This window comes from Phaethon aethereus (genome assembly GCF_964289735.1).
Source record: "Phaethon aethereus genome assembly, chromosome: 11".
Classification (NCBI taxonomy): domain Eukaryota; kingdom Metazoa; phylum Chordata; class Aves; order Phaethontiformes; family Phaethontidae; genus Phaethon; species Phaethon aethereus.
The window spans coordinates 4,968,373-4,993,195 of record NC_138587.1 but is presented as its reverse complement, the minus strand read 5'-3'; the positions used below and the strand labels follow the sequence as shown (position 1 = coordinate 4,993,195).

General features: G+C 41.5%; 1 protein-coding gene across 1 annotated transcript; it reads left to right on the top strand.

The window, feature by feature from the left end:
- Positions 1-3,243: 3,243 nt before the first annotated feature.
- Positions 3,244-23,482, top strand: GXYLT2 (glucoside xylosyltransferase 2; the record flags this gene model as incomplete). The annotated part of the gene is made up of 7 exons (XM_082004431.1): positions 3,244-3,452; positions 10,944-11,133; positions 11,336-11,467; positions 17,784-18,035; positions 19,056-19,179; positions 22,387-22,559; positions 23,300-23,482. The coding sequence occupies 7 exons, from the start codon at positions 3,244-3,246 to the stop codon at positions 23,480-23,482; spliced, it is 1,263 nt and encodes a 420-aa protein (XP_081860557.1).
- Positions 23,483-24,823: the final 1,341 nt, after the last annotated feature.

Sequence of the window (24,823 nt, the reverse complement as noted above, 5' to 3'; positions counted from 1 at the left end):
TCCAACATCTGTAACAGTTGGGGATGTAAATACGTAATGCATTTCTTGGTGTTACATTTTGTGGCGTTACCTGCTAGACAGATGCCAGGCTTGCTTTGAAGTAGGTGTACGTAAAGTCTGCGTATGAGCGATCAACTTATAGCGTAGCTGTTTAGTAACTGAAGGACATAAACCGTAATATTAGTAACCGTAACACAGAGGCCCTAATGAATCTCTATGAGAGCCTGAGCTGCCACTGCTAAGCAAGAGAGTTCTTAGATCAACAGCCCATGGAGTAGAGCAGAGGCACGCACATCAGGTATGGCCCATATCTGTGGCAAATGTTTTGTGCTGAAGCAACTTTTAGGTTTTTAAACAGCTGTTTAGAGATCTCTTGTGGTCTCTTTTGTGTTAAGAGCCCTTGGAGTTGTTCAACTGACACTCCAGAAGTAGTATATAAACACCTTTATTTGCCTGTCTGGATTTTAGTTGTAGGACAGGGAATTTTTTAAATTTATATTACTCACTGGGTAGTGTGAGGCCCATTTTCTTTCTAAGCCTGATCTGTAGGGCGTGTATTTCTGTTACAGCCCTGTTCACTGGAGCCCGGCTCTTTGAACACAGCCATTTACGCTCGCATTGAGTTGCTTGAATCTTTGGCTGCTGTGGAAAATAGCACTGTTACACAACCTTAAAAGACCAAGAAGGCTTCATTTTTAAGCTTTTCTCAAAATATAACTATGCTTTAAATTAGTTCCTTACAGAGCTATGTAAAAAAATCTTATAGTACAGGCCTTTGAATGATTTGCCTTTTAGTATATATGATGATGCCGTGATACCATGTCTGCAATAAAAAATATGCCAAACACACTTAGTATTAATAATTTTTGTTCAAGTCTAAAATATGTGAAGTTTTACTTAAGCTGGCTCTCACTGTTGTTTTAGATCTAAGCCACCAGTTTGACCTGAATATCTCAATAGCCACTGTCATGTGTGAAGACCGCACATTGTGGCCAGTCCATTCCTCTGCTGCCAAAGTGGAACACTTCGGAGAGTGCGGTGGATTCAGCGGCACTGATCTGAAGCTGTGCAATATAATTCCGTTTCAGTCCAGCAGTGGAACTGATTTCAAGCATGCATGCTGGTGGTGCAGAAGAGTTGATATTCGCACCACTTAATTTGAAAGAAAATGGTGCAAGTAGGCAGGTAAGTGGTACCCTACCACATGTCACAGAAACAAGGGGAAAAGTCTCTAAAAATCCCTTAGAATGTTTTTCAGATTTTATGTTTACCTTGGTATTTTTATACAGACAGTGCTAATGCATCTCCTATATGTGAAAGAGATGTTATTGATAGTATAAAATTACATATTTGTACAGGTTGAGGATTTCAGGGGGTTGCTACTGGTACTAATTTTTTTATTAAGTATGAAGTTTGGTAGGGTTTTACTGTAGTAGGTATATTCTCAGAAAAGAGCATATGTTTATGCATGGTGGTTTTTCTGTACTTTCTCATTTAGGATTGCTATTTTCTCTTAGCATGAAGTAATTTATATTTTTACATCTGCTCAGAATCTGAGTCAGATGAAATGCTGTAAGTTGTTCATTGCATTTGCATTTATACTAAGGTAAAATACATTTTGGGCTACCATTAGTGAAGGCTTCTTGTGATAGCAGTATAAAATGGACAGGCCGCATAATTTCACTGCCGAGCGAATGCCATTTAAGCAGCGAAGGACCAACTCTTAGGATGTTGATCCTAAGAGTTGATGATGACCAAATGACCAAATCTTAGGAAGATTTACCCTAAAAGTAAACACGACTTTGCAGAATAGGGCTGTGCAGCAGGAGGTTCACCCTTTTGCGGGAGATGCATCATTTACAATATGCTGACCCCTTACCTTGGCAAGGTCCGGATCTGCAAGTTCAAGAGACGTTGTCCTCGCAGCCTGCGTGGTTACCTGCCCGAAGTGCAATACTTCCCGTCAGGTAGCATGTTTGGGTTTTTTCCCCCCCTCTTATTGTCTTTCCTTGCAACGTGCTGTACACTTACCCAGGGAAGTGGTTGAGGCACTATCCTTGGAGGTATTTAAAAGAACTGTAGACGTGGTGCTTAGGGACATGGTTTAGTGGCAGACTTGGTAGTGATAGGTCTACAGTTGGACTCGATGATCTTCCAGGACTTTTCCAACCTAAATGACTCTGTGAATTTGTATCGGACACCCGTGGCATCAAACAGTTGTATTGTAGCATGGTCATGTCAGTGGTGGTCTTCGCAGGACAGTTGTAGCGCTGAGCATTTATTTGAAAACTAACAGATCAAACGGCCCCGCAGAGAGCACACCTCCACAGAGGTGAGAAACCTGATGGGAGCTATGCTGGGTGCCAGCCCTGCGGCCCGAACCCAGCACAGTTTGGCAGCCCATGGCCCCTACGCTGCACAGCAGTCCCCGGAGCAGAAACCCGCCATGCCCGCTTCACTCAAGCTCAGCTCCGGTTCACTTCCAGCGCGAGCACTGCAAGGGATGAGCGAGGCTCTCGTTTCCCTGCTGTCCCCAGTCTGAGCTTGGTGTCTCCATTCTCTGCACAGCTCCATGGGGCAGCAAGAACACTTGTACTTCTGTCATACTCTACATTTAGAGGTCAGAAATCGGGTTATGAACCTAAGTGGGATTTATTTCCGTGAAATTCAGTGTTGCAGTCTCTGTTGATGTTGCACGGAAGACCTGCTAAGGTCAGTCATAGGAGGACAAGTTCAAAGCCACCTAAAAGTAAGCGAACGCTAATATTCCTTCACTGTTCTACAAGTATTGCAGTTTATCGCGACACAACCTGCCTTCGTAGCAGGTGGGACGAGAACAGTGTAGGGAGGCGATAAACGGGGGCGCCAGGGTGGAGAGCGACGCGGCACCGGTTTGCCCGTTAACACAGGCGGGGGAACCGCGCCGTCCTCGCTCACCCTTTTCCCCTGCCCGTCCTTCTGTGCGCGCTGCCGCTCCTCCAGCACCGCACCTGGCGCGGGCAGAGGCGGTTGCGGGGCGTGGGCGTCAGCGGTACCTTGCAGCGGCGCAAGTGCCGGCAGCCGGGACCCCGCAGTCCTGCCGGCCGCGGGGCCGGGGCGGCTACTCCAGAGAGTACGGTAGGGCGCGCCCCGCCCCCGCTGCCGGCAGCCGGGCCGGGGCTCGGCGGCCACGTCCCCGCGCGCGGCGGGCGATGCCGGCGGCGGGCGGGCGCGCGGCGCGCCCCGCGCCCTGAGCTCCGCGCCATGCGGCTCTCCTGCAAGGTGGCGGCGGCGCTGCTCTGCCTCGGCAGCCTGCTGCTGCTCTACCTGCTGGCGGGCAGCGCCGCCGCGCCCCCGCGCCCGCCGCCCTCCGCGCCCGCCCGCGCCGCCGCGCCGCCCGCCCGCCGGCAGCCGCGGCTCGGCCGGAGCCCGCCGCGGAGGAGCCCCGCCGGGGGCAGGCTCGCCGGCGCCAGGTAACGGCGGGCGCGGGCTCCGCCTCCGCGCTCCCTATCCACGCGTGACCTTGCGGCGCCTCCCGCGCGGCCGCCGCCGGTCCCTGCCCTCGGCGGGGACCCCGCCTGGCGCCTCCTGCCCAGCGCCCGCCCGGCCGCTGGAGCGCGCCCCCACCCCACCCCACGCTTTCAGGCGTTCCCAGCGCCACGCGTGCCTGGGCTCTCCCGTCCCGCGGGCGCTCCCCCCGCCTCTGCGGGTGGCGGCGATTAGAAGCCCCTGTGCGGGCTGCCCCGGCTGCGGGAGACCAAACTTCTCCCTGTGTGCTCTCCCTTGGTTGCCAGAGATGCCACGAGCGTGCGTGGAGGTGTGACCTCCGCCTCTGGCCGCTGCTTCCGAGCGGGGCCGTACCTTCTCTGCCTGCCCGCGCCAGAGCGGCCTTTGAAATAGCTGCTTTTCCGTTAGTTTTGGCCTTGTTTTGGAGGCTGACGTGGGGAACGCGGTACTGTGGGTGAGGAGCCACCGTCCGCTTCGGGAGCCACGCTTCTGCGAACTTCCCACTAATGCTGGCTATTTCTGTGTGGTGCCACTGGATTGCAAACTGCGAGGCGCGGAGGGATTTTAAGCTTTGGGCTTTTTGTTTTGAACGCTTTTTATATGTAAATTAATTTAGCAGAACTTTAAAAAAGAGTTTGAAATCGTGTGTTGTGTTCCCTCTTTCAGCACCGTACAGGCAGAGTATTTTTTAAAAAACTGTAATTGCGTCAGAAAAAGATACAGGCAGTGTGCTTTCGGTGGGTGGAGGACTGTTTTCCCCTTTGCATTCCAACGATACTATGGTCAGTGTGACCTCATATATCTAATTAACTTGGTATGTCTTTGTGTCTTTAATTCATGATTTCACAGAGATGTTCTGAATGAAAGACTGTTCCTGGTTTGGTTTTTTTGAGCTCTCATTTCTTACCTTATTAAAGCAGTTGGTTTCTTACAAGCATTGTTACCCTGCTGAATGCAGGAGATGTTTACTGTGGCTGAGAATGGATCATGGACAGAATTCAAATGCATGTATTAAAGCAGGATTATTTCCACTAGCAACTGTACCTCCTGAAGTCATTTTTCTTTAAGGCATATCTCTGCGATTATCATGGAAATCAAGAAGAACACTGACGGAGGAAGCCCAGAAAGTATGAAACTGCTAGAGAGTGTAAACAACTGTTTCATTTCAATGAGCTTTTCAGTGAGCATCTTCGTGTTCCAAAATCTGACATTATCTAACTTTTCTATTATTTATTGGCTTTCCAAGTACTTTTAACAAGGTCTGCAACACAACAACAAAAAAAAGAGAGGAGAGAGAGGAATACTGTATTTAAACCATGCCTTTTCTTCAAGTTTGGGTTTTGTTGTTGGTGGTTTTTTTTTGGTGGGGTTTGGTGGTTGTTCTTTCCCCTCACATCTGCTGGCTGGGCATGATCTTGAACCATTGGCACCAATATGAGTTTGTATAACTGAGAAGCACAATTCTGTGGGTCCAGTTCTGCCCCTTGCTGGAATATTCTGTACTGTGTTAGTAACTACTAAAATAAAATTCATTTAAGTGAGGGTTATCCATAAAAAAAAAAAAAGGGGGTTTTGGGGGGTGACATAACGTGGTCCAAGTCAAGGAGATGCCTGCTTTCTTGGACCACCAGCGGGTGCCATTCTGGAACAGGTTGCATCCCCACTCGCACGGTGAAGGCATCAGGTGGTGGGATCTGTTTGGTGTAAAAAGCCTGATCCAAGATACACTGAAAGCAGTGTGAGGCTGTTTCCAAGGGGACTTGAATTTGCAGTGGAAGAAACAGACAATGATTTAACTAGTTATTAATTTCAGGAGCGAGTATTCACTTTGATTTAATAGGCACTGCTTATGCCTGTGCTTATAGTAAAGCACATCCGATGTCACATGCTGAATTGGGGTTGTAACTGCCGTAGTGTTATTTTAGTAGCTCCTATGAGCAAAGGGAGATTATTTTTTCTTCAACTGATGTGGAAGATCATGTGTAATCTAACTGATTCCCTCAGGATAATAAAAAATCTGATCATGACTGGGTAAGATCTTGTGATCTGATCATGGTGTACATGTTCATATGTAGACTGCATGATTGATTAAATAACCTTAGCAAAGTTTTGTCTATGTCAATGTAAAAAGTTGTTTTAATTAGTTTTGCCAAGTTGATTTGGGTAGTTTCATCAGAAGGATGCAGGTTTTGGTTTGAACTCAGAAATAATCAAAGGCGTTATCAAGGATGTGCATTTGCTTTATAAGAATCAGTCATGTTGCAGGCAAGGTGAATTGTAGTTTAACTGGGATTTGGTAATACTGGTTTCATAGTCACATGACACTAATAGAAGATGTTCGTTTTTAAGTTTTAAAAAGTGCACATTTCTTCTAACTTAAGTAGTCATACATGATAAAAGCTTAACTTTGTCACATATCATTAGCTGGCTGGTACCTAGCAAATGTTGGTAAATCCGTTCACGTGTCCTGCTTGGGTCATTAGGTAATTTTGGCAAACCCAGATGAGCATTGCATTTAAGTTTCTGGTTAGCTATGAAAACTGATTTTTGATGGTGGTTTTACTGGTCCTTCCTCTTGGAAGTAGCAAGTCCTATGCCTTCAGTGTGATTTTTTTTCATATGAAGAATTATAAGTATGTGCCAAACCAATGTGTGCAAACTATCAAAAAGCAAAAGGGTTATTTTACATTTGAAGGGCAGATGTGACCGCATTTTCTATTAGACCAGCATGGCGAGGCTTGGTAAGTGAACCTTTGCCAGCACTTACAGTTCCCTGGACTAACTTTTCCAAAGCAAAACATTTATTACATGGCAATCTGTGAAGATACTTTATCTTTCTTTGCAGCCTGTGTGCACACACATGCAAGTTTGGCTTGAGTTTGAGTAACATGCTGAAGGCCCAAATACCTCATACTTGTCTAGCACACTTGATAAAAGAAGAAGATCTAAACATCCATTCTGGTTTTGAGTGGTTTCCTCCCCTTTCTCTGAGTGGTAGAAGGAGGTTGAAACTTCAATAACTTTTTGATTGTCAGCAGCTACAGTCAGTTTTGTGCAACTGCGTGAAAGTGAGAAAACTTTATTTTAAAACATTTGGATCTTTCTATTTTATATTTTCAAGTGTGTGAGAGAATGTGTTTCATGTAGTGGAGCCACTGTTGGGATGTTGACTCAGTGTTGACTGTCAGGAAACAAGCCTATTTAGTGAATCACCAGTTTTGATACAATGCCTAAATCTAACCTTGTTTGTGCTGCAAAAGTAAATGAGATCATAATATGAAGAAGGTTTCAAAAACTAACAACTGTATTGCATTTTGTAAGAATCTGCATGCATTATCTTTCTCTCAGGAATAAATTTGAAAGCTTGAATACATTAGCACGCTCTGTAATGAGATGGGAATGCATTATTTTGAATGGATCTGGATTGATTTAGACAGGTTTTGGGCTAATTACGTTTGAGACACTTTGGCTGTGACTAATAAGAAAATTGCATGTAATCTAAACTTTAAGACCTAGAAATGTACACTATCGTACTTGAGCACTCGGGCTTCTTCTGCTATGTCAATACCCATGCCTGTCAGGAAAAAAATGTATGCAGTAAATAAAATACCATCGGGCAACTGGATGGAAGTTGGTCTGTGTGGTTGGAAGGTCTTTGCTATACACATTTTATCGTGCTACATCTTATCAAGTCTGTCTTCAGCTGTTTCACAGGGATGTATTCTGCAAGTATTTTGTGATGCTTTGTGTAGTGCTTAATCTTAGGCAATGGCGCTTAATCTTAAAGCCATATAATGATAAGAGAACAGCAAGTAAGGGAGGGCAGGAAGCCATTTTCTCTGAACAGATGGGTAAAACGGGGAACAAAACAAAGTTTGATGTCTTATATAAGTTAGATCTATAATCTATCAGCACGCTACAGTTATGTACTGGAATTAGAAGAAGGATATCAAGGCAACAAAGACCGTGTGTATGTAGTTGCTTTATTTGTTCTTGTCGAACACATTAAACTTTAAGACCTAGGTCACTGTATTGTTTTAGGTGCATTTAAACATTTAATTTAGGTTATAAAATCCAATTATAGACTCCATCCATAACCAATAAGTTGGACTATAAGTGATTGAACGCGCTGATAAATGTTAGGAAGAATTGGCTAATAAGAATAATTGTAGTACTCTGTGGATCTATATGCTTTTTAATGTGCTTGGAAGTCTCTTGAGGTAGGTAACTATTACTACTGTAACAGCTGTTCCCATTTTACAGGTAGGACAACTAAAGCATAAAGAATTAATGACTCATCCAAAGCTTTGTAGGGGCTGACTTACTGAAATAGAGCCAAAAATGGAGCTCGCTTATCCTTCAACCACTACCCGAGTACTTCTGTATGTCAAAAGCCTATTAATGTCTTAGGTTGATAACCTAGCAATGTATTCTTTCTTGCTTGCCAGCTGTTTTTCATTCTAGGTAACAAATTTTATCCTTTGTACAATTTACCACAGTATTAACGTACTCTGTCCTCGAAAACAAAGAATGCATCTTTCATCTGTTCCATTTGTTGTATTGTCTAGTAACAACTGAGCAGGTAGTGTTTCAGAAAACTCTTAGCTTCCCAGTATGTCTGCATCAACCACTGGTCAGTACATGATAAACAAACATTTGCAGTTAGAGGAGATATACTGCATTGAATCAGGATTCAGTGTGTACCTTACATGAAACCTCCGCTTAAAGAAGCAGTAAGTCTGTCTGAACGAGAAGGCTCCTGGTGCCCAGCCTGACCTACCCCTGGTAGAAAAGAAGTACCTGCTCCACCAGTATGAACTAAGTTCTAACCTCCAGTTTCTTTCTTGACAACACGTGGTGGAGGCCCTCTTACCTTCAAGAGGGGATCCAGATAAGCCAGCATAGCCATTTATTCTGTGTAAGGCAGAAACATCCTAGATGTCATTGGTCAAACTGGAACTGTTTTTGTTTGAAGACATTGGCCGTGTCCTGCAGATGTTAAAGGAATATCCTTTCATCCAGATGTTATTTCTCCCCCTCCCTTCCCTTCCTCCCTGCATTGTATGTACGTGCATGTATAAACAGAAGAGAGAAGGGGACTTGTGATGTTCCTTGCTCTAATCTGCTTGTTTACCTTCCTAGCAGTTTGATTTTGCCTGTGTACCTTGTCTCTTTTCAGACTTCTGGATAGTAAGAGTAGTTTTGTAAAGGCTAAGCTAAAATTGTTGTGAAGTGCATCCTGCTATGGCACTCTTCCTATCTTCCTTTCCAGCTCACCTTTGTTTTCACAGTCCTCTTGGTTTCCTTATACACTTACAAAAAAGATGAAAAATGTTGTGTCCCAACGTTCTTCTGTACCTCGTTGCTACTTTCCTCACTAACTGTTGCCGTGAGTGTCCCACACGACTACTGAGGTAGTTCAAATACCACCTCGCGCTCCTTTTCTTGGGCATTTTTATTTGACTTAGGCCATTCACAGGCTCCTAAACCTCTTCAGCCAGGGCCTTCGGGACTCATCATTGCTCTTCTCAAGGCTCAGCTTTCTCCTCCACTCTCTGGGACTGGGAGGGTGTCTGTGTTGGCAGGCAGGATGTCTCTTGTTCATTGTAGCTCCCATGGGTTTACGGGGCATTCTGCTTTCATCGAGGGTTGCTTCTGCCGAGTCTGTTTGTTGGATGTACTGGTCTGCATATACTGGATTTTTCACTACAAAATAGCTGCATAATGGAGAGTTCACTGTGGCTAAAATTTGCAAAGAAAATCTTAGAGCTTTGATGTTTTGAAATGTTGCAATAAAAGCTTAGAGTTTTGTCTCTCTCCTAGTGAATTCTGTTGCCACAAGCTGTATCAAAGCAGTTCTCATCCTGCATATGGCTTGATTTAGAGACTCAATTAAGAGGAAACATTAAAGAGATAGGGAGAAGGGGGGAAAAGTGGATCTGTGTGAGCAGCTAATTATTCACTTCAATAATTCAGTGGTTTTTACACTAATAGGTTGGAAAGTAAATACCACTTCACATAGATGTAGTATTCCATTATTTATGCACTGATGAAATTGGGGTTTAATTAAGACTAAAGCCTAAGACTTTAAACCCTTGATGAAACATGTTGCTTTGTATAGGCAGTAAAGTACCATTGACTGGTATTCCTTAACACAGAAGGAGATTACTCTGTAGTATAGAATGCTGCTCTTATACAGAGCAGCACTTTAATGTCTGGAAAAAGATAATGACAGCTTTATTAACTGTCATTTTTCTCTTTATTTAGAACTTTTGTTTCTAGTGTTAGCTTTACTGATTAATTATATGTAATTGTGTATGCTGAGAAGAGGCAGGGATTGATGTCCTCTGTTCAGTGATATGTCAAGAACTGGTAGTGATCGATGATCAGCCTTTTGAACTCTCCTATAATGATTACGATGCTTCTGATTTAGTTGCTTTGTCAGCAGACATCCGTCTACTGGAGTATAAATGTGATCCATGTTGGAATGTGAATACAATGCGGTAGAAGCATTCCTGGAGGATGTGATTTTTACCTCCATGCTGATGCGCTGGGGGTGGGGGACACACAAAACTAAAAGGCTGTATTTTCAAAACTTCTTCAACTCCCCAAAAGAACCCTGATTTTTCTGTCTAGCCAGTGGCTTCAGTGTGCCTTTTACATGCAGGTTCCCCTGTAGTGTGGCTAAAATTTATTTAAAGCCCACACAGATGAGTGCTAAGTGAAAAATCCATAGTTTGGCCCTTGACTGCTTGTGGAATATGGTCTGATTCATCTGGGACAAGTGAATATGTTTGTTTTTCAAAATCTCTGTTTTAGCAAAATCTTGGGGATTCCATCGGGTGAAATGGAGAGCAGTCCTTTGAAACTATGCCGGTATCTTCAGGCTGGGATTAAGGCATGCATTTTTAACAGCAAAATTAACTAACTGTTAGAGTAATTTACATATGTCTGGAGTGGAGTTTTGTAAAGTATGGATGTCTTCTTCCAGTCTAGCCAGAAGTTATGGGCCTGATAATGAAATTACTGGGTGTAGTTCTGTAATTTGCATTGTGTTAGAAGGTTGGCTGGGTAGTAATAAGTCCATTCTGGCTTCATAACCTTGAAACTGGAGAAAAAAAAAAGCTATCATTTGCACAGAACAAGTTGTTGTCTGGTTTGATGTGCTATTGAATTAGTTTCATGTGTGTATGTAGTGCAATCATTTATGCAAATCCGGAAATGTAGGAATAAGCAGAAAAATTCTGAAAATAGTGTATTTCTTTGTGTTGGAATTTTAAGTCTTGACTTGTACCATTGACAAAAGGGGCATGCCACTTGCATCTTCTGTGGATAGCTAATCAGAAAAAAACCCCTGCATAATGAAGGGGAAGAGAAAAATACTGATATCTATTAACGTGGAATTCTCTTCGTGTTTCCCTCAGTATTTTTTATATGCCCTGTTTATAATTTTTCAGGAAGCCTGGAGAACAGAAACATTCCAAAGAGCCTTCATCTTTGCAATGCATGCATCTGGCCGTTGTGGCATGTGGGGACCGGCTGGAAGAGACGCTAATCATGCTGAAATCAGCAGTTCTCTTTAGCAACAGGAGGCTCTGTTTTCACATTTTTGCTGAGGATTCCCTTAAGCCTGAATTTGAGAAGAAGGTGAGTTTCTTTGTCATTTGGTAAAGAAATAAATGAGTTAGTTATAAGCCGCAAATCTCTGAGCAAAGTTACATTGAAATCAACAAGTAGCAACTAAGCCCTTTTTTACTGTACGCGGTTTATAAATTCCTTATGCATGCATATTTTTTTCAAAAAATCTACATAACGTGTAGTGTCTAATTCCTCCCCCCATGTCTTTCAGCTAAAGGAATGGCCTTCCTCATATACAAAGAAGTTTGAATACAACATTTACCCAATAACCTTCTCAGTAGGAAATGCTCAGGAATGGAAAAAGTTATTCAAACCATGTGCTGCCCAGCGCCTTTTTCTTCCGGTAAGACACCTGGATTTCTGAGTCGGTCACTTCAGGAAAAGGTTAATTCCACAGAAAGGAAGCTTTGTTGGTGTAACATTAAAACCATTTTCAGCTTGAAACGTCTGCTTAAGGATATTTTAATCTGTGCTTTAGCCACTTAAAAAAAAAAAAACAAACACCCAGAAATCCAGCCTCACTGTTTCTCCTGCTAACAAAGAATGTGTGTTTCTTATTTGTCTCTAGTTCCATTAGCCTCTCAGACTCTTAAGACTCAGTGCGGGAGCTCTTTCAGGGCAGATCCTTTCAGGGTAGATGCTACATGCCTTCCATAAGTAACATTCTTTTCAGCATGCAGTCGTCATATCCTCTTTACCCACTATCTCCCTTTCCATATGTTAGCCCTTTGACTGATGGTTTCAGCAATCCCTTTTCCTAGAGTTTTATTTCTTTTTCCAAGGCTGTCAGATTTGCCCTTAAGGTAATAATTCCAGTGTGCTCAAAGACAGGTTTCATGAAGAAGCCCTGTGTATCCTGGGATCTTTAGGTTCACCGAAAATTTGTATTCTTTATTGTATAATACTTAGTGTCATAAACTTGGAAAATATTTAAGGTTGCTGGAGAGAAAGAAGGTGTTGATAACAATTTTGCAAATGCAGAAATACCAGAAATCTAAAGAACTTTTGCATGCAGCGATTTCTGTGGAATTGAGAACATCTATCAAAAATATCTTGTGCATTGCTGTTGATTAGGGTGATTCCAATAAAGTGACATGCTATTCACATGATCCAGATTTCTTCATTGCTGTCTTATGAGAAATGGGGGGGGGGCAAAGAAATCTTTACTCTCTCAGATGGAAACAATCAGGAGACAGCTGCATGTCCAGATACGTAGACTATGAATACATATGTGAGAAAATATGTGCTGTCAGCAGTTCTGTTTATCTGCCATTTAGGGGCAGACTATCAAATGCACAAAGGCCAGATGGGCTGAAAGTAACTCCAACTTCAGCAGAGGTCCTCTCTTCCCTGAGTAAATATTTATATCACCTGGAAAATAATCCCTGAGCGTTAGCTTGTTCATACATATTGTTTGTAAGGATGTACTCAAATGGGGTTGTTTTCACTGGGAAAACACAATCTCTGTTCTTCCAATTTCTGTGGTATTTTTTGTCATTTTGGTAGACTCTCATCACAGAAACGGTTTCACTTTTATTTGTCATCACTCATCTGATGACAGAAGAGAGTTACGTATTCATGCTGATTCCTTTAGGCTGGGCAGTGCTTTTTTGGTTCCTTTTTTTGTCACTCACATGTTGCCAAAGTTCTCCGGTAGCTTCTTGTAAGGAATATTTGACTTGTTGCATGTTGTCTTAGCAAAACCAGGAGGCAGCCTGAACTGTAAATGTTTGTTTCTCTTGGGGCAATTGCAAAATGTTGTGTGTGGTCAGGCTGAGGTTTATGGCTTTGAATATGAGGGGTTGTCTGAGAGTAGTTGTAGCTGACACTGAGTTGATATGGATATAGAAAGAAAACAAGTTGTAGTAATGGCTGAGGTGGCAAGTGTCCAATTGGACTTTTGGTACCCAAGTTTGCAGGCTGACAGAACCTTGGGCTGTTTTGGGGTAATTTCATTGTCAGCTTTTTTTTGGGAGTACTTGATAACTAGGTTCTGATATCCCCTTTGAATGAGACAATGCTGTAGAAACGCAGTCTGCACACAGTGGGAGTGGAGGGTTTCTAGTGTTATTGTTTAGAGAAATATTTTGACTTGTATTTTAAATAAATACTAGAAGCATGTCAGTATCCTCTTTTTCTTATCCTTTCTTGTCCTAAGCATTTTCCCCTGCAGTGGCATAAAATGTGACTAGATTTAGGGAGGACCCCAGGAGAGCAGTGGTTGAGTTTATCAGCTGTTTGGCTCTCAGTCGTGCAAATTGCCTTGCTCCTGATAATGCTAAACCCGAGTGGAATGCGAGTCTTTGATTCACAAGTGCCTCTCCTGCCAAAGAAATCTCTCTCCTGCAGCACCAGCAGCCATGTGAAGGTGGACAGGAGGGTATGAGGAATGTGTTAAGGGAAAATTGTGTAAGAATCTTCAAATGGTTTTACTCACTGATAACACTAGAGCTATGGGATGCAATCCTGCAGTTTGTAGTAATGAACTGTTTTGTCCTGGGTAACAGGCTGACGTACACATTGAATCTTGGGTTACTAAAATATTAAGGAAGATCATATGGCTTCCTACATTTTACAGAGGCATTCTCTGACACCTGATCACGTTTGCTACTTATGTGCAGGGAAAGTAGACTGAGCCTCCATGTAATCTCACAATTCTAAATCTCTTGCTGCAGTCTACTCCAGTAACTCCATCAATGGGATCTGCAAAGACAGATTAAGGAAGACGTGGATCTTAACATGAGCACAAAATGAAACTTTAAAAATAAACTAGGAGGCTAATGCTCTCAGCAATCACTTGAAACTCTTTTGCAATGCTAACATGGATGTTAACACACCAGGTGAAAAACTGTCTTCTGGTCTCACGAATGTTGCATACCAGAGAGCTGGCTTGCAGCTGTCTCTGCCAAAACAACCAGCTGAAGTATCATGAAATGCCTAAGGGATTTTTGGATGATTTTAGTTGTAATAGTAACTAACGTTTAGAACCCTTCTCAAAACACTTAATCTGCTTAAGAGCTTTTAAGGTAGATTATCAATTATCAGATAGAGCAATATCCCTGTATTATAGGTGTCCTCTTGAGTACGCTGGAGTATCCAACCCGGTGGATCAGTGGCAGCACTGGAAATAAATGCTGGGACCTGATCTAGACAAAAGTCTCTGTCTCTGTTGTAACTTGAGTTAATTGCTTACTACAATTAAATTTAGTAACTCAGCTTCGTGGTACGGCTACGTTAGAATCAAGATTTGTGATTTTTCCCTAATTTTGGATAAAGCTCTGATAAACTGCCATGCTAGCCATTGCAAACATTAGGTAGCACAGCTTCAAAACACACCAATATGTGTTTACACAGTAGTGTGTTATTACTTGCCAACCTTGCTAACACAGGGAGAATCTATGGAGACAGAAGCTGTGAAATCAAATTACAGATAATTGAGTATTTAAGTGAAGCATCAGGCTAAATATAGCCAGTTCTGTGCGGAACTTTTTGACAGTTTTACTAGGAATACTCTATATAGCTTCTGTATAAAAAAATCACACTTCTTTTAAGCTGTAAGCGCCTGTAGAGCGAGGAGGATGACAAGCACAGTCAAGACATGTTCCTAACCATTCGTTTCAAAAATCACAGTCTGTCGGGTATGGCTGCAGGGTTTGTGCTGAATAGACCAGTTGCAGTCTTGCGTTGCTTATGCTCCAGATTAGATGCATATCATTTTTAACCTGCAGTCATGTCCTTCTGGGTAGCCCTCCCAGCAGGCTCAGTGTGCTGCCAGCCCTGGCTGTGCAGCATCTGGTTCAGGCAGAGCAAGGTGGAGCGAGGTCTCTTGTACCACAGGCTTGCCTTGTGGCACTCAACTGCTTTTGATGTTGAAAATCAGCAGTCAAAAATACATCATCTCCTCTTACATACTTTTGAATAAGTAAAAGCTAAAAAATGTTTTAAGGGCTGTGTATAGCCTAAAATATGTTTTTTGAAAACTCTTATTTAGTTTGGGATCAGAGCTACCCAAAAGCTATGGGAAGTTGGGAATACAGGAGTTACTTAAATGAAGTTTATCCCCAGCGTAACTCCACTGAAATCCCAGGAGCTATGCAAGGAACTCCTACAGCCGCAATTTCTGAAATTAAATTCCTCTACCCGAGGCGAAGTTAAATGCAAAGCCAGAAGGGGATGTGATCAATTTGAACTGACGTGTAGGTTTTAAATAAGCCTTAACACTTCACACGTGAAAAAGAAAAGTGTGAAGGGCTTAAAGGAAGTTGCACAGCTTTTAGCCTGTTGGGTGTCGCTGCAGGGCAACACCTTGGTCACAGGAGAGCGGAGAATCTTTTGACAAGCCAGAAAGGAGAGCATGTGAATCCTGAGTGGAGGAATATGAGGCGGAAAGTGTGGGGTCAAATGCTGGTAGGCACTCACTTCACAAAGAACTGAAATAACGGCTAGAATCCATTTATATATAGGAGAATTATTACAGTCCATTGATATCCACAGACATACATCTGTGTATGTTAAGGTTGCCGAAAGAACAGTTCTCTGCTGGTCACTTAAGCTTGGGAGGAGTGTCTATATGCACCTGTTAAACTTCCTCCTTAACCCTCTGCTGGAAAAAGCCTGGTCCCTCTACCAGGGCACCCTTAGAAAAAATCTTACATGGGATACAGCGTGCTGTGGATCCCTCAGGCAAAATCTGATAGCTTCTGCTCTCTCTGTATTCATGTGTTATCTCCTGTCTCAGACTGAATTTTGGCATGATTTTTTTTTAATAGATTTTGATTTTATATTACTTCATATAGTAAGTCCCTATGAATCAGGGCTTCTAGGTGCTGCAGAATAATACAAAATATGCAGGAAATCCTTAAGCTGAAAAACCCTTTCTTTTCTGTCTGTCTTCTATTGATTTACTCTTAGAGTAGCTTTCTTTTTTTACTTGTTTTTTTTAGTATTGGACTCCAGGACACTTAATGTTTGCAAGTATTTACCTCTGAGCTCTTAGTGTGTTATTGAACTATTTGTATCACTCATTCATTGGTACCTCCACATGCTGTTTTGTATTTTTTTGTGGAAAAATGGTATATTGCTATAACCTTCCATCCAGCAGAGCGGTCTGGATTGTGTGGGACTTAGTTAGCTGGAGTTTCTTGTAAGCATAGCTTTTGTTTAAAATATAGAGACACTTGCGTTCTCCTGCTTGTCCTGCCATGTAGGAAGAACATGTAGTTATCGTGTCAGAAATACAGGTCAGGGATTTGTTAAACTTGGCTAAATGTCAGTCTGAATCCCGAAGTGTTCAATCAGGTGAAATTTAAGTCCATCCTCATGGATTTGGCATCTTAGTGAATGCCTGTTGAGTGTGCTTAAAGGTAATTATTCCCCCCCACTTGTTCAAAATCTTAATAATGTTCACTCTATTTCACAGGTAATCTTCAGTCACAATACATTTCTATTTATGTAAAATTCAATTTCCTTAGTAGAATTTATTAAGTTACCTGCATAAATAGGAGCATTTGTCATTAGTATCATTGCAGTTGTATGAGAGTGTGATTGTTCTGTTCCACAACATGGTGAAAAGCAATAGCCTTTTGGATCCGCTTTTCAAAGAAAGAAAGAAAGAGAGAGAGAGAAATTGGGCTTTTGGCTGAGACCAAAGTAAGAAAATTTCAGTCCTTCAGGAATTTTTTGACAGTTCTAGCACATATTGAAGAAGAGCAACAAAAGTGCAGTTGGAACTGATGGTCAACTTTAGCTAATGATATTTATTACTTAGCAAACAACCTTACAAATAGCTGGTGCAAACATCAAGGGAGTCTTCTTGGACTGTTGAAGCACTATATAATTTGCCCTACTAAAATTAATGAATGAGCATGTAAGGATTTGGATAGCCACAAGGGGGAACATTGTCAACAAGAATAGATTAAATATCCTGGATCTAATTTACAGTTTACACCGACTTTACTGTGGTTATTCCTGATACAGAGTCTGAGAACAGAGATCAGAATCTGACATGATAAGTTTTAGTGTGACATTTCTATTGATCAAGCAAATTTTGTTCTTCAGGAGGATATATATATGTTTTTGTGATCCATAGGGATCACAAATTAATTAATGTGAAACATTTGTATATATTAATACTGAATATAAGTCTCCTAGGAGCACAAGGTTATAATAGGAGAAACAGTCATTAGAAAGGCATAAGGAAATATGATACCAGATGGAGATGAAAAGTATCCTGTTATACTACCTTACCCTTTCTGCCTATGAAGGAAGCTATATGTTTCATGACTTACAGATCTTGAAAAGAACTAACAAAGCTATGTAAATATATATTCTTAGCATCTTATTTCTGAACTGATACTAAATAGTCCATGCAGGTATTTTTGAGAGCTCAATGGATTACTGTTTCATATGAAGGTTAGAATCCAGCTTCTGTGGTCTGGTAGCTGTTTTGCTGTGCAGTTCAAAAAAAAAAAAAAAAAAACAACAAGCCAATAACCTGATAACTGTTGTTCCTGTGTATAATTACATTTAGCTGATAAATCAATAACCTCTTTCAAATTACTGGTTTAAAATAAAAGTACCTTTTGCCAATAATCTTCCTTTTTGTTGTCTATTTGTTTTCTTTTTCAACTCCTCCTCCCCTCGCTGTGCAAACCCAAAAGGTCATTTTAAAGGATGTGGATTCTCTCCTTTATGTGGACACTGATGTTCTCTTCCTGAGGCCCATCGATGACATCTGGCACATCCTGAAAGAGTTCAACTCAACACAGCTAGCTGCTATGGCCCCAGAACACGAAATACCAAAGATTGGCTGGTATAGTCGATTTGCGCGTCACCCTTATTATGGGACAACTGGCGTCAATTCTGGAGTGATGCTAATGAATTTAACACGGATACGCAACACTCAGTTCAAGGTGAGAAGAAACACAGCTGTTGCAGAAACTAATGATTTATATACTTTTCACCTCTGGTAAAACTTAGTGTAAAATTATATAAAGTTTGTAATATAAAGAATCTGAACAATATAGAATATATATGGGTACAAAAAGCAATTACAGTGAAAATTATTCTGAAAACACGTGAAACTTCCTTATGAGGTGGGAGCACTGAGAACTTGCAGAGGAAGCAGCCTGTTAGCAGTAGTAAAAAAGGCTTCTTCAACATTTCATTTTCTCTTGAAAGGTACATGAAAGAATAAACTTAAGGACCTTCAGTGCAGTCACTGTATTGTTTTTAAAATGGAGAAGCTTGACGTAAATATCCAGAGAACTTAGTAATTTTTTGCATCTGCTGTAAATAGAATTTTGTGTCCCACTGCAGATCAAGTGACTCCATGGATTGATGAGAAGGGAACACTTTCTCTGACATCTGACATCTCTCCTCTTTTGTGAAAGGCCTGACTTGTAAAATCTCCATTTGTTTTGTTGAGCACGTATTCTCCAGCCTCTTTCAAAACTTTATTTACCCCAAGTAGTCTTGCTCCTCAGTTAAGGCCAGGGGTTTCCTATACCGTTACTGGAACAGCTTGAGTAAAAAAAAAGCCCTTGCTCTTAATAGCATAATTCCCCGGGAAGATCATTTTAACCCTGCATTTTTCCTCACTTTTATACCTCAGTTTTCACCTTGTCACTGTATTTTTCCACTTTTTCACTTTTTCTCTCTCCTGTTGCTCAGAATAGGAAGATTGTGAATAGCAGGAGCTGACATCACAGCTAGACCCAGGAGACCTTGCTTTCCTGTTCAGATAACAAGAGCACAGTCAGCTCTGCTGCTCCAACTCTATTAGACCAACAGGTCTAATGTTTCCTGGCAGTTCTTCATTTTTCATCTAGGTTACATTAGACATGGCTTAGCAGACATACAAATATGCAGGCGCCACGCTTTCATCACTGTTCACGGTATTAACCCATCACTTCTGTTTTTCTGCCCTGCAGAACAGCATGATACCCAGTGGTTTGACTTGGGAGGAAATGTTATATCCATTATACCAAAAGTACAAAAATTACATTACATGGGGAGACCAGGATTTACTAAATATAATTTTTTACTTTAACCCAGGTAAGTAATGATTCTTGGAGTTATGATTATCTATGTTAAGAAAATTTCTTGACCTTGAAAATAAAAAAAAAACGGTGCTATTTGTTATTTATGGTATGCAAAATGTATTCTGGCATGAAGTTAATGTTTAACTGCACCTTGGATTTACAACCTATGAAAATACGTCTGAAAGTGATGCAGGTGGTAGGACTCGGACTTAGTTCCACTGAATATGTAAATTTGTTTTCTGGAGATTCTGAGCAAATAAGGAAGTATAACATTAATGATCAAATACAAGAATGAAGTTCAATTTGTATGTGTGCTTAAGAGCTTCACTGGACCAGGACCTAGCTGAAAAATGTTTTTGTTTCACATACTTATCTGAATGTGAAATTGCCAAACTTTCTCCAAAGCGGTCTCTCTTTTTCTGAAATTCAGATGAATTCTGATATTTATGCAAATGAGTAACAAAGCCAATATAAAAAGAAGACTGACACAGCCATTGAAGTATCTCCTCTGAAAATGTCAGCCTCCCTACTTTCACTCCTTCGCTGAAAGTTACTTTTTGAGAAACATGCTTCCAGCCTCTCAGCAGGATGATCCAGCCTCATCAGACACCAGGACAGTGTCATCTATGTTCTGCTGCTTCGATTTCTGCATTTTCTACTCTTCTGTATTCTGCTTGCTCTGGGACTATGAAGGGGTATGGAGGACTTCAAGTCTCTCAAAACCTTTTTTTCTCAGACGGCATAACCCACCTGTCCTGGTGTGGACCAGCATGACCAATATGCGTGTGTTTGTCAGCCCACCAAAAATTCCTGCCTGATTCCTGTCTGTCTCTCTTGCACAAGGCCTCTGTAAACAACTTGTAACATTTTTGATTTGTCCTTCATTTCCTCTTGAATTGGAGTCTTACTCACATGAGTGTGTATTTCCAAGGAACTGGTGAGTTTAGGCATCCTTATTTTAAAAGGGTGTGACTTTTTCCACAAGTGCTGAGGTAGTTTCTGGAAATTCATCCCCTTGTAAGTATTTTGCACTGATCACACAGAAATTACTTCAGGCACTTCCAAAAACAGTAACATATGAGAAATGCAAGGATTTCAAAATTGTAGCATAGTACGTGCTTCCCAAAGAAGCCGAGAACCTTATTTCATGCTTCTGAATATGCTGAGTATCTGTTCTTATTTGCTTTTCCTTGTTTCCTATGTGACCTTGTATTCCCTCAAGTGGTCTTAAGAACAGAATATGTTTGGATTTATTTTTATTTATCCTGTTCCCCTCTCTTTTTCTCTGAGGAGTCATAGGGTAGGTAATTGGATATACCCAGATCCAGGCAAATAAAAGGAGAGAGCAAAAGCAAAGCAATAAGCTAACATCTGTTTACAGCAGACAGATGTCAAACATCAGTCCTGGTACACCATGTATTACCCTCAATCCTAGGGAAAAAATAAAGTGGAAGAAATCTGCAGTATGAAATCGTAGATTAATTTCCAAAAAGAAATGCATGTTATGGTAATAGGGTCTACTGCAGTAAGAAAAAGATGAAGCCAGGTTAGTTGTGGACTTGAACCTGAACTGTTAAGTGTGGAGGAAAAACCCAAAGATTGCAAAAATATTTTAATTTTGTGATGAGAGTGTTCTCTATCAAACCCACATGTTGAGACTTTTCTGCACCATAGTCTTTTCCTTGTAACTGGTAAATAATTTTTTATGAATTACGTAACATCAGACTGCACAAGAAAAGAAAACAAAAGAACTGGATACAATTAAAACAGAAAACTAGCCGAGGTTTTAAACTGCTGGATTGCTGAGGCTAGCCTTGGAAGGAATAGGTCAAGGCTGCTGCAAGTGGCTTTTTATACATGCAGGGCATTGGCTTAAAAGGACACAGAACTGTGTTACCTGGGGCCTGAAAAGATGACCCTTTTTCCCATCTCCGGAGGCTGTTCTGATGATTAATGGATCTGAAGGCTCGCCGAGCAGCTAGAGTTTGAGTCCAGCTGTGACTGCAAAAAATGCACAAAAGTGTCATGGAGAGGAGACAATCAAGAATACTCAAGTGACATCTACAAAAGCTAATAAGCACCTGATGACATCCTCTGCCTGTAGTGACCTACTTGCAAACATCTGTTCAGGGTTGCCAAAAGGATCCCCATTAACTGTAACAGGGTTTGGATCGGGTGTTACTGCTCTTCCTGCCCTTTCAGCAACACCGGGGAGCAATTCTGAATGGGTGATAGGTCAGACTGAATGGAAACCACTTAAAACCTACCCTTTATCTCCTGCTGGTGAGGCCTTAAAGGAAGAAATGTGTCAGAAACTGTTTCTCCTACCTCTTCAAGAACCACACAGGACCAGCTGCAGACTTCCTGGAAAGCTAAGAGAGGCCAAGTGAAGAATTCAGTGTTCGGTACTTCTGACATGACCTGCTGGCATAGTGCACTGATTCATTGTACTCCCTTTCTGAAACAAAAAGGTCACTGGGACTGGCGTGATTTATTATAAGCATGTTGCAAATACTGTGGGTGCATGGAGAAAGTTTAAAAAAAAAAATCAGTAGAAAAGAGGTTATAAGACCTTTTGAGAAATTAGGCTCATCTTTATATAACCTAGACCTGTGAAATTAATGGATGACAACTCTTAGAAGGACTGTGGATAAAATAACACTACCTCTTATGCTCTGCTGTATCTCAGTGTAACAAATTGTCATAGCCTCAGTGAAAGCTTCAGCAGGAAACATCGGATATACTTTGCAAGCTTTCCCATGCTGTCTCCAGCAGGATTCAGGATTTTGCATAACCCTCGCTGCTGCGTGTGCTTCCCTAATAATTTCTGTAACTCCGGAAACTTCTTACTGAGGCAGAGGACCCTGGATACTGCCATCTGGTGCATACTCTCTGAGTTTGAGTGTGTCACTTTTAGCTTTGTAGAATGCTGTCTTGGTTTATGTTTGCACCCAGTCTTTGTGCTGCCCTCTCTTTCTGTTAATTCAGGTCTAACAGTGCTGAGATATGTATAGTCATCCCCTGAGGAAAGGAAGCTTCTGTGTCTAGCTGCTGTTTGGGATATTTGCAAAAGAAGCAACTGAAATTTTACTGATCATCAGTCCCAGCTTTTTCACGGAAACATTGTTTAATTTGTTGTAACTCTTGTTTGATGTGCCGGTCTTCTTTTTTTTTTTTTTTCCCCCACTCCGCCTCCGTCTCCCTCGACCAACATTGGCAGAGTGTCTTTATGTGTTTCCATGTCAGTGGAACTACCGACCTGATCACTGTATGTATGGAAGCAACTGTAAAGGTGCAGAAGAAGAAGGTGTCTCTATTCTGCACGGAAATAGAGGTGTCTACCATGATGACAAACAGCCTACATTCAAGGCTCTCTATGAAGTGATACGTGATGTAAGTCGTCTATCTCGATAGAGGCAGTCCTTTTATTTCAATGGAGATTATTGCTTTAACCGGGTCACTCGGATTGCTGTTCTGGCAGGTCAGGCTGAGCATAGTTGTGCTTTGTGTATACCCATCAGACACAAAATAACAGGTTGCTTTGGCCTCTCCTGTCTTACGGCATGCGTGGATTTGAGATTATTTAAATGGTCCTCCATATTATAGTAGGCTTCTAATCAAAAAGGCAGATAAATTGCTTTTCTGTAAACCTGGAGGTGGAAAAAAAGTATTTGAATGGAGTTTTTCCTGCTGGTACTGCAGCTCTGGTCCATAAACACCCAATGAAATCTTGTCCTCCCTGAGCACCTAGCACCTCTGGGCATGTGGAAGGCAGAAGCTTGCATACAGACACAGGTCCATATTTCCACACTGAACATTGTACGTGTACACCTCGGCTCTCTAAAATAGCTGTTCTACTACAGTACCGCTATGTTAGTAAACCTCCTTTAAATACAGGCTCTAGAAATAGAGTTTCTGGAAAGCTGGCTATTCAGGTAATACGACCAGGCAAACTTTTCTGAAAGCGAGTGCCCTCAAGCAGAGCAGTGTTTGAAGTTGATAGGCTTTGGTGACACACTGGGAAGGTGAGGGACAAGTCAGTGCCTACCTATATAAGGTTTTGTCTGACAGAACTTCTGCAATGCCATTTTGTAACTAGTGAAAACTAATAATTCTTTTTTTCTTTTCTTTAGTTTCCATTTGAAGACAATCTCTTCCAGTCTTTGTACTACCCTCTGCAGTCTAAGTTTCTGGATACAGTGCACACTTTATGTGGGAGAATTCCGCAAGTGTTTTTGAAGCAAATTGAGAAAACCATGAAGAAGGTGTATGAAAATCGTGTCATCGTCTACTTGGGGGCCAACCACAGATACTAAATGTAGCTATATTTTTACACAGAGCTTTTCATTCTTGCACTTCCACCTCATGAAGCATATAAATGAAGAGTGTGACCTCTTTTACTGAAACTCAGACTTAAAATATTTTCCTTATCCAATTTCCTAACCATCCTTGAAATTACAAAAACAGAAGAAATCCTAGAAGTCTACCTAAACTGTCCTTTCTTAGGCCTTTTGTTCTCTTCCTATGTTTCTCTTGGTTGCAAGAGAGAGAGTTGACGATTCTCACTTTTATTTGATGAGTTTAATTTGGTTATTTGTTGTAAGAACAGTTGTATGCACTGCAGCTTTTTTTGAAGTTGTGCAAAAGCTTGTACTGACCTTAGGCTTAACAAAGAATATGTTAAGGTATGAGCTATGTAACATATAGGGAATATAACTCTTGAAAAGATAGGGCAAATATTCTTGACTGTAATGAGAATGCTGAATTACAGAAAAGATCACTCTTGTGATAGGATGAATTAAAATTTACTATAGTAAAGGGAAAGCATTTGCTTAAAATTGCACTTCTGTCTGAAGGTATATTACCTGCTATTCTTCACATGTAGCACCTAACATTTCCCTTACTTAAAACGGTTAGGGGAATAGAAGTGCCTGTTTACTTTCTATTTTACAGCACTTTTTGTCTAGTGATTGTCATTTTTCCTCTCTGCTCTTCAGTGTTTTTGTGAGGGTTTCTCATGAAGGAATTAGAAGGAAAATAATTACAGCATGAAGAGGAAAACAGTGTGCAAGAAATGGAAGGGGGATGCAGTGGAAGCTGTGGCACCTGCACAGCTAATGGAGAACAGAAGGAGAATCCTTTCTTGTGTGGAGTGCAGTCCTGTTTTCCCCCCCCATCTCTTACAGTTTTAAGAATGTATTCCCTAACTTGGTAATACTAATTACATTAGACACAGTCCAAGAATATTGTGAATGAAGAGTACAAAATCAGGTACTATTGATCTGTTTTCCTCTTTAATTAATCCTCTTTAATTGGTGTTTACTGCACAGTAACAATGGTGTGCCGAGAACCGTTCTTCCCTCCCTGTGTTGGGAGGCTGAGAACGCTGCCTCTGACCTGCCCCCTCCGCCGCCTCTGCTTCCCCAGAAGCCTGGGGCACAGCAATGTATTTCTGCCCAGCACTTTCATTCCTGGAAGTAGAGAGTTTTATGGTGGAATCATAATGAATAGCCTCAAAGTGAAAGAGGATACAAGATGGCTTTGATGTTGAAATACTTCATTTAGTTTAGATTTGGAAGGTATGATGGTCTTCTCAGGATACGCACAGACGAGAGCTTATTAAAACTCCCAGTAGCTGAAAGGTGCTTGGGACAAGT